Raw genomic sequence first — 10,196 nt, 5'->3', positions numbered from 1 at the left:
AATTATCTAGAGTGTTCAGGGGCAGTTAGTGGGAGAGCTAAACTCCAATTACACCCTGTTCTGATTTAAAACCACTCAACCTTGATAAAATCACACCGCCATGCATTAGTGGTCTCTGGGGCAGTTTTGTAGACAGTATACTATTGTTGTTAGTACAATGTATTGAGTAAATAAGAATACTGGTTCAATCTTCAAAGAAAAAAAACATTAAGAAAATGTCCCTTCAATAGTCAATCAGTGCAATGGAATGATTCTGGAATAAATAAGGAGCATTTTCTTTACTGTAAAACGTGGTACTTCAGCAGCACCCAGGACAGATAGTCACGTCAACAACAAAGAGTCAGTGGTCAGGTGAAGGGTTGAAAGGATTGAGATGTCGTAGTTGGTCCTAAATCCTGGTTGAGATGGAGGGATCAGGAGGAAGGTGAAGAGGAGGAGTAACCCACACTTCACCCTTTCATCTTATCAGCCCAGGTTGGGAAACCATAGCGGGGGCTGATGGGACAGGGATCAGAGGGATGGCAGACGTCACCTCACACCCTCACAGCAGAACAGAGCAGAGAAGAAAGGTTATCTCTCTGGAGATAAGAGGAGCATCTCTGGACACAAACATAGAGGCAAGGACACCACATCACAGAGGCTAGAGGATGATTAATAAGGCCTCGATTCTTCTGAGTTTGAAATCACATGTGTGCATGCTCGCGCACGCGCACACACACTCTCTAAAATCAGCACAGGAGGTTGGTGGCATCTTGGGGAGGACGGACTCGTGGTATTGACCGGAGCGGAATGATGTCAAATACATCAAACACATGGTTTCCATGGTTTCCATTCCATTCACTCTCTGTTTCAGCCATTATTATGAGCCGTCCTCCCCTCAGCAGCCTCCACTGAAAATGAGATATATTCAGCTATGTTTAGCCTAAGCGTGGACAGGACGTGCGCCTGTACAAGATGTGTGTATGCGTAGGTGTGCGCGCACATGTGTATGTCTCATTCTAAAAGAAAAGAAAGAAAATCTCTCCCAAATCTCTGTAGACCCCTCCTCAGCCTCTCCGGCCGGCTCCTACAAAAACAACATTTATGCTGGGGCCCAGAGTGTTATTCTAACAAATATATTATATTAATTATGCAAGTTACCCGACCCTCCCTGGAGAGGCTTCAAAGGGCCCATCACAGATGCTCCCAGCCGTGCCACATGACCCCCTGGATGAGCTAAAGCACCAATCACACACTGGATCTTGTTTCAGGAAGTCATTTTTCTAATGGCCACCAGAGCCAGAACCAGCCTCGCTGTGTCCACAGCTCTATAACAGCCTGCACCTGCACACAATGACACACACTTACTTAGACATACTGAAATGCACACACACACACACACACTCTCTCAAACACACACAGGGAGTTGTGTCTGTCAGTACCTAGCATTAAGGAGAGTTTGTGGATGAGTCCAGCCTGAACCATCTGGCTGCGGAGGCCTGTGTCAAAGGAGAGGTTGAGGAGCAGACGCAGGGTAGTGTTCAGTAGGTTCTCATGCTCACAGGCCAGCAGCCTGGCCAGTTTCTCCACCGCATGCGTCTCTGCCTGAACACCAGGGAAAAGCCTAGTTACTCAACACATCGCGGTAGAAAGTACACCTCTGCACAGCCTAAAATCTCATCTGTCACAATGGTATGCCCCAGAGTAATCTTCTGCTCTACACTCACTAAAGTCTGTACTAGAAGACATTAAAAAAAACACTCTTACCCTAACAAAATGTAAACCATTAGAGATGACCTCAATCGGAGGACCTGCGACTTTGTATCTATTTTCCTCACCATGTTGAGACTCCTGGCTTTTATTTATCCTCCTTCATCCTTGCATTCCTCCCCCTCTCTATCCCCCTCTCCCTCTCTCTATCCCCTCTCCCTCTCCCTCTCCCTCCCCTATCCCCTCACCCTATCCCCTCCCCCTCTCCCTATCCCCTCTCCCTCTCTCTCTATCCCCCCCCTCTCCCTATCCCCTCCCCTCTCTCTCCCCTTCTCCCTCTCTCTCTCTCCCTCTCTCTCTCTCTCTCCCTCTCCCTCTCTCTATCCCCTCTCCCTCTCTATCCCCTCTCCCTCTCTCTATCCCCTCCCCCTCTCCTCTATCCCTCTCCTCTATCCCTCTCCCTCTCTATCCCTCCCTCTCTATCCCTCCCTCTCTATCCCCCTCTCTATCCCCCTCTCTATCCCCCTCCCTCCCTCCCTCCCTCACCATGTCGTTCTTGTTCTCCAGGAAGATGCTGAGTTTCTTGAGGAAGGAGACCACGAGCACCAGTAGCTCCTCGTCCTCCCGGTCCAGGGTCTTCACCAGCATGTGGACGATGTTCTTGTTCCTCATTTTCAGCTCTGTGCGTGTGTCCTCAGCCAGGTTTAACAACAGGTACAGAGCCACTGGGGAGCACAGGGAGAGGACTTGGGACTTGAGAAATAGATATTGCTCTAACCTGTTATTTCTACGTTATAACCAATGCAAACATTTTTTAAATAATAATATACTATGTAATAATGTAAATGTAAAAAAATATGTAGAATACTATGTAATACTATCACATAATCACCATGTTATTATCATAATAATACATGTAAAAGGAAGTTATACCATGTAATATTGTCATGTTATCACCATGTTATTACCATGTAATAACTGATATACCAAATATACAATGCAATGTAATCACTATGTTATTAATTGTAATATTATTGCTTATTACATCATTGCATTATCAAGCACTAACAGTGCTGCTCGACACGTCGCTGGCCTTCTGCTCGACACGTCGCTGGCCTGCTGGTCTTCACGTCGCTGGCCTTCACGTCGCTGGCCTTCTGCTCGACACGTCGCTGGCCTTCTGCTCGACACGTCGCTGGCCTTCTGCTCGACACGTCGCTGGCCTTCTGCTCGACACGTCGCTGGCCTTCACGTCGCTGGCCTTCACGTCGCTGGCCTTCTGCTCGACACGTCGCTGGCCTTCACGCCGCTGGCCTTCTGCTCGACACGTCGCTGGCCTTCACGCGCTGGCCGACACGCCGCTGGCCGACACGTCGCTGGCCGACACGTCGCTGGCCTTCTGCTCGACACGTCGCTGGCCTTCTGCTCGACACGTCGCTGGCCTTCACGTCGCTGGCCTTCTGCTCACACGTCGCTGGCCTTCTGCTCGCTCGCTGGCCTTCTGCTCGACACGTCGCTGGCCTTCTGCTCGACACGTCGCTGGCCTTCACACGTCGCTGGCCTTCTGCTCGACACGTCGCTGGCCTTCTGCTCGACACGTCGCTGGCCTTCTGCTCGACAGTGCTGGCCTTCTGCTCGACACGTCGCTGGCCTTCTGCTCGACACGTCGCTGGCCTTCTGCTCGACACGTCGCTGGCCTTCTGCTCGACACGTCGCTGGCCTTCTGCTCGACACGTCGCTGGCCTTCACGCTCTGGCCTTCTGCTGGCCGCCGCTGGCCTTCACGTCGCTGGCCTTCTGCTCGACACGTCGCTGGCCTTCACGTCGCTGGCCTTCACGTCGCTGGCCTTCACGTCGACACGTCGCTGGCCTTCTGCACGACACGCGCTGGCCTTCTGCTCGACACGTCGCTGGCCTTCACGTCGCTGGCCTTCTGCTCGGCACGCCGCTGGCCTTCTGCTCGGCACGTCGCTGGCCTTCTGCTCGACATCACTGGCCTTCTGCTCGACACACTGGCCTTCACATCTGGCCTTCACGTCGCTGGCCTTCTGCTCAGCACATCACTGGCCTTCACGCTCAGCTCACTGGCCTTCTGCTCAGCACATCACTGGCCTTCTGCTGGCCTTCACGGCCTTCGCTGGCCTTCATCACTTTGGCCTTCTGCTCAATACATCACTGGCCTTCTGCTCACATCACTGGCCTTCTGCTCAATTCACATCACTGGCCTTCTGCTCAATACATCACTGGCCTTCTGCTCAATACATCACTGGCCTTCTGCTCAATACATCACTGGCCTTCTGCTCAACACATCACTGGCCTTCTGCTCAACACATCACTGGCCTTCACATCACTGGCCTTCTGCTCAGCACATCACTGGCCTTCACATCACTGGCCTTCACATCACTGGCCTTCTGCTCAGCACATCACTGGCCTTCTGCTCAACACATCACTGGCCTTCTGCTCAGCACATCACTGGCCTTCTGGCCTTCTCAGCACATCACTGGCCTTCTGCTCAGCACATCACTGGCCTTCTGCTCAACACATCACTTTGCCTTCTGCTCAATACATCACTTTGCCTTCTGCTCAATACATCACTGGCCTTCTGCTCAACACATCACTGGCCTTCTGCTCAATACATCACTGGCCTTCTGCTCAATACATCACTGGCCTTCTGCTCAACACATCACTGGCCTTCTGCTCAACACATCACTGGCCTTCAACACATCACTGGCCTTCTGCTCAACACATCACTGGCCTTCTGCTCAACACATCACTGGCCTTCTGCTCAACACATCACTGGCCTTCTGCTCAACACATCACTGGCCTTCTGCTCAACACATCACTGGCCTTCTGCTCAACACATCACTGGCCTTCACATCAACACATCACTGGCCTTCTGCTCAACACATCACTGGCCTTCTGCTCAACACATCACTGGCCTTCTGCTCAACACATCACTGGCCTTCTCCTCAACACATCACTGGCCTTCTCCTCAACACATCACTGGCCTTCTCCTCAACACATCACTGGCCTTCTGCTCAACACATCACTGGCCTTCTGCTCAACACATCACTGGCCTTCTGCTCAACACATCACTGGCCTTCTCCTCAACACATCACTGGCCTTCTCCTCAACACATCACTGGCCTTCTCCTCAACACATCACTGGCCTTCTGCTCAACACATCACTGGCCTTCTGCTAGGCATGGTAATGTACCACTTTTACTGTACCTCGTAGAAGCTGCTCCTGCTTGCTCAGGAGGCCCTGGTATTTCTTCAAGGCTTTCTCATGTTCCTTCTTCACATTCTGGTTGTCAGGGTCCTCTTCATGTGAAAACAGTCAAGGAAGGAGTACTGCTGCTACACTGATCCAATCAACTCACCATAGAGAACTGATATAGTCACATGTTTTATATCAGTCTATTACAACGTCCAAAAAATAACAACTATCCATTGCCTTTCCTTCTATACTATGATAATTATGATTATGATTAAAATGAAGAGATATGCCAACACTGAGGACAGCAGAGACCCTGAGGTGTTGACCCTCTGTGAAGCAGCAAGGTATTGTAACATCTTTCGTGTGACCTTTGACCTTAGCTGAAGGATATAAGCCTTCTGCTTCTTCTGCAGTTCATCCTGCCAGAGGTCGTACCTCTTCAGCTCGTGTTCAGTGATGTTCATACAGAGGGCTCCGATCTTATAGTGGGTCACTAGCCCATGAAACTGGGAGAAACTGGGGATGGGAAGAGGAAAGGTTTACAAGGCTTCCACTTATTCAAAAGTGCACATTGTTCATCATCATACAACACCTATTTGGACCACAATCGGGAGCTCAGATTGAAATGATCCCATCTCCTGAGAGCTTAGTCCCAAAAGGTTGTGCCAAAATAAAACCTTAAAGCATTGAGTCCAACAGTATCTCTTATCTCCTACTCATAATCAGCCAGACACAAACCAGATCATTGTAAAACCCCAACAGCATAGCACTGCCATGAAGCGAGATCAAGAAAGACTATCAGTTTTCAGAACAGCTTAGATCCGCTCACAACTCAAATCGCTCTTGACAAGTAGTTTATATATCATCCTTTCAAGGGTAAGGTTTTGGTCTATGCTGTCATAGTTGTGTGACTTCTGTCAGAACACACACACACGAGAGAGAGAGAGAGAGAGAGAGAGAGAGAGAGAGAAAAAGAGAGGGAAGAAAGAGGGAAAAAAGAGAGCGAGAAAGACGAAAGAGAGAGAGAGAGAGAGAGCGAGAGAGAGAAAAGAGAGGGAAGAAAGAGAGGGAAAAAAGAGAGAGAGAGATGAAAGAGAGGGAAGAAGGAGAGAGAGAGGAAAGAAAGAGAGGGAAGAAAGAGGGGGAAGAGAGGGAATTGTGTACCTGGAGAAGCAGAAGAAGACGTAGATAATGGTAGTTGCCATGTCAACGCTCTGTTTCCAGTCCTCCCTCAGGACTCTGGCCAGAGCTCCCAGGGCCGTTTCTGACGAGGAGCAGACACACAGTCAGGTTAGAGGGGGGGGGCAAGGAGAGAGGGAAGTGATCGAGGAAGTGGGGAAGGGATTATTTGAAGGAAATGGACAGACTGTTAGGATTGGGAAGGGAAGTATGGAGTAGGGGTGATGGAAAGAGTCAATTAGAGATGACAGTCAGGTTGGGGTTGGAGGTTAAGGTAAGGAACCTGGGTGAATGTAAGGGGTTCCAGGCTCACATGGCTTTGAGCTATGGGTGACCTTCATTGTAAAGACACATATCACGTTGTTCCATTCCCCCTGGTCCTCTCCTCTTTCCTCACTGACCCCAGGTCTCGCAGTTCTACCATTATCACCATCTGACCACTTGATGCGTTACGACAAAGTGAACCCGTGATGCATATTGACAGTTACAAATGAAGCCATGCCATCTTCTGACAGTTGTAATGGATGATGGCCTTGTGCTGTTGTGAGAGAAAACAGCTCTGTCATCAGGGAAAGGAATGGGAAGGGCTTGGCTGTGTTTTTCTTATGAATGGGATGGGCTGCCTGCTGAGAGAATGGATTATATCAACCAATAACACTAGAGTTTGGCTAGCATCTGGCCTGTATAGCTTTCATACACCCAGCAGAGCAGAGTAGGGATGGGTGCAAGTACTCAAGTATAACCAGTAATTGGAACAACAAATAGCATACTGCAAATGTTTTGCCTTCAGCCTGGTTTCACGCTTATATGCGAGTATTCGAGTACTCAAAATTACTTTCATGAAAATACTCGCACACAGACATTCTCTAAAATGCCCAGTCCATAGAGCAGATGATTACTCTGGGGCATACCATTGTGACAGATGAGGAAGGAACTCAAGGAAGGAGCGTACCATTCTGCAGGAGCTCTTCCAGGTTGTCAGGGTTGCAGGCGAGGTGGAGAATGAGGGTGGCTCCCCTGACCTTCTCTGGGATGTCTTCATACAGCAGCTCCACATAGTCATCTATGCAGTTGATGTTGGCCTCCTCATCCAGCTGACAATGACCCAGATACAGTATGGGTGAGGAATGAGGAGGATTAATAACACAGAAATAATGCAATGAATCATGGTATCAAATACACAGAAAATGGACACACACACTGTCTCACACACACACACACACACACACAGTCACACACACACACAGATATTTGACGCTCTCCTTACCTCCATCCCCTCAAATGGTGTGAGGTCTCTGGGCAAATGTTTCTCTTGTTTGTCTGTGAGGTGCAGGACAGCAGAGCAAAGACACTAGTCAGCATGATGAACGTGTATTTACATAATGAGTCATTCAGCCTGCAACTGCAGCCTGTCAGGACCAGGCGTTACCATGATGTAACCATTACCTGGCTTCTTGCGGTTCTGCAGGTAGAACAGCAGTTGTTCCACCTCTGGAAGTTTAGATGGATGAATGAGCCTGCATTCCTCCACCACCCTGCGAGCCAGGGTGGTGATGTCTGTGTTGGCGTTTAAGCTTTTAAGGCGGATGCTGTGAATAGAAAATACATATTTTGAGCAATTTTCTTAGAAACAAAAAAAAGCTATTTCCAATAACTTTTCAATGACTTCATCTTTTGTTAAGGCAAAATCAAATGTTTACAAGCCCTTAACCACAGTGCAGTTCAAGACAGAGTTGAGAAAACATTTACCAAATAAACTAAAGTAAAAAATACAGATCAAGCCCCAAAAGAATCAAGATAAAGCATCATGTAACAGGGTAGGAAATGACCACTATTTTGGTCAGTTTTCCCCTGGGACTCTACTTCGTGGAGAACATGGTATGTATAAAAGAACCCATTGGACCTGTTCAGTAGTGATGGGCATTCGAGTATTTTCTGTGAACCGGCTCATTTAGCTCTATTTTAAGAGTAAAAGAGCAGGCTCCCAAACGGTTCTTCGTTCAAAATGCTTAAAAATCTAGAACCATGAAACAATTGCTAATCTTCAATGTAAAGACCAAAATGTAGGCTACCATTATGCCTGATCGTGAAATGCGATTTCAAATACATTTTCACCAGGCCAATTTAATCTGCCAAAAAAAGTACGTTTTATTGTTCCGCACTGATTTTTTTTTTAACGTGGACAAGATTTGACGCGCTCTAGCCACTATTTATTGTTTATGCAATGAGGATTTAATTAATTTGTCATTTATCTACAGAAAAACGAAAAAAGCAGTAGTAGCAGTATGTAAATCAGGGAGCCAAATGAACGGCTCTTTCGCCGATGTAATTCGGTTCCCGACGTTCACCAAAAAGATCCGTTCGTTTGCGAACGACCCATTACTACTTACTGTTCAGGTGAGAGTGACTGGAAAAACAACAACTTCAACGCTAATCTAATTTTCGTAGGTAATTCGCTAACGTTACATTAGACCCATGCTTAGCTACATTTTCTGACACTCCTTGCGTTCTCCAACCATCGGGTCCCCCATTTCGCCGAGGATAGTCGCCTCCACCTCATACTGAACAACGAGGGCTTTCTCTGTCGGGTGGACATCCAAACTCCCCCGTTTTACTTTCCTATGGATGGAGAGAAATGGCCAGGCAATTGATAATGATGATGAAGATCTGGATGATAAACCTGTTTTGATTTACAACATTCAATTCCAACCACCAAATCGTTAGACACTACTAGACAGTAAGCTTGAATAGCTCAAAACACACCGCCATCAGACACACACAAGTGCAACACCTATCGCGCCTTTACACAAAAAACATTAAGACATGGCTAAAGACCAATCAGACTTGTGAACCTAATCCCTAGCTGTTTATTGCCGCTTTCAGTGTCTGTAGCTTGTCCTGTGTTGCTCTGTTGGTGCTCATTGTTTGTATGTATTGTTATTGTAATTATTTTAATAACCTGCTCATGGACTGCGGTTGAAAATTAGCCGGCTGGCTAAAACCGGCACTTTTACTTAAACGTTGATTAATGTGAACTGTCCCTGTAAAGAATGCACTCAAAATACACCAAGTATGTATTTTAAAAAAAAATAATAATAATTTCAAAATACATTATGAGCCACGACGTCACATTTCAGTCACAGCTGATTGTCAAAACATCAGCATCTGTTTTCTAGCCACAGCTGGCTAGCTAACGTTACCTTTTCAAGTACCGTGCATCTTCTGCCTGCAGTTTGTCCATTTCGGAAATTATGGAAAACTCACATTTAATTTTCTTTCACTGTAAATGTAAACAAAACGTCTGAATTGTCAAACAGTTACCTAGCTAAAATTGAGAACTCTCATCGTTTATAATCTTGCTGTTGCTAGGGTGAGACTCCCTTCCCAGCATGCAAAGCGGCAAATGCATAGAACGTTGAAATGCCGGCCAGAGAGCACCCTATCGCCATCTGTAGGTCTGGAGGAGAACTGTGTATAATGGGTTTAGCAGATCTGTTGTCCAGTGTTCAGAAGTGTTGTCCCAGGGACCTAATGCAGGAACAACATGACATCAATCATGCGGTCTCTGTTATGACATAGTCAGATTCTTCAATTTCACTCTTTTGTTGGACTTGGTTTAGCGCTTTCCTATCAGGAACCATTTTAATTGTGGAAATTATACGTTTGAGTAATTTAGCAGATGCTCTTATCTAGAGCGACTTACATAAGCTATTATGCTTTGCTCAAGGGCACAGATTTTTCACCTAGTCGGTTCGGTTACTGGCCCAACACTCTTAACCACGAGGCTACCTACCACCCTTCCAATCGGAGACCCTCTTTCTTGGAACCAGCAAGTGATCCATTTTCAAACCTTTTCTATTCTGCCTTGAGACTGTTCAAATCAAATGTATTTATATAGCCCTTCTTACATCAGCTGATATCTCAAAGTGCTGTACAGAAACCCAGCCTAAAACCCCAAACAGCAAGCAATGCAAGTGTAGAAGCACGGTTGTGATTGATTGGTAGGCTGTTTTAGACTGTCTTTTTATAGTGCTGTAGCAAACATGATGGATGTCCCAATAGAAGAGTCTGGTATCTAAGGTCACAGGGTCAGGTGACATTGACTATGGA

General features: G+C 47.1%; 1 protein-coding gene across 3 annotated transcripts in view; it reads right to left on the bottom strand.

The window, feature by feature from the left end:
* kifap3a (kinesin-associated protein 3a) overlaps positions 1 to 9,476 on the bottom strand; it is a 36,054-nt gene extending 26,578 nt beyond the window's left edge. For 2 of the 3 annotated variants that reach the window (XM_042322441.1, XM_042322442.1), the window contains exons 1-10: positions 9,287 to 9,476; positions 8,574 to 8,705; positions 7,533 to 7,675; positions 7,354 to 7,406; positions 7,039 to 7,180; positions 6,072 to 6,171; positions 5,299 to 5,423; positions 4,919 to 5,017; positions 2,236 to 2,414; positions 1,422 to 1,584 (exon numbers count right to left, since the gene is read on the bottom strand). In XM_042322441.1, coding sequence (XP_042178375.1) covers positions 1,422 to 1,584; positions 2,236 to 2,414; positions 4,919 to 5,017; positions 5,299 to 5,423; positions 6,072 to 6,171; positions 7,039 to 7,180; positions 7,354 to 7,406; positions 7,533 to 7,675; positions 8,574 to 8,705; positions 9,287 to 9,327 — 1,177 coding nt within the window. In that variant the 5' untranslated portion in view covers positions 9,328 to 9,476. The remainder of the gene's footprint in view (positions 1 to 1,421; positions 1,585 to 2,235; positions 2,415 to 4,918; positions 5,018 to 5,298; positions 5,424 to 6,071; positions 6,172 to 7,038; positions 7,181 to 7,353; positions 7,407 to 7,532; positions 7,676 to 8,573; positions 8,706 to 9,286) is intronic. The other variant, XM_042322443.1, reaches the window with a different exon arrangement.
* Positions 9,477 to 10,196: the final 720 nt, after the last annotated feature.

This window comes from Oncorhynchus tshawytscha, linkage group LG05 (genome assembly GCF_018296145.1).
Source record: "Oncorhynchus tshawytscha isolate Ot180627B linkage group LG05, Otsh_v2.0, whole genome shotgun sequence".
Taxonomy (NCBI): Eukaryota; Metazoa; Chordata; class Actinopteri; order Salmoniformes; family Salmonidae; genus Oncorhynchus; species Oncorhynchus tshawytscha.
The sequence above is the reverse complement of the archived record's forward strand: the minus strand, read 5'-3'. Positions and strand labels throughout refer to the sequence as shown.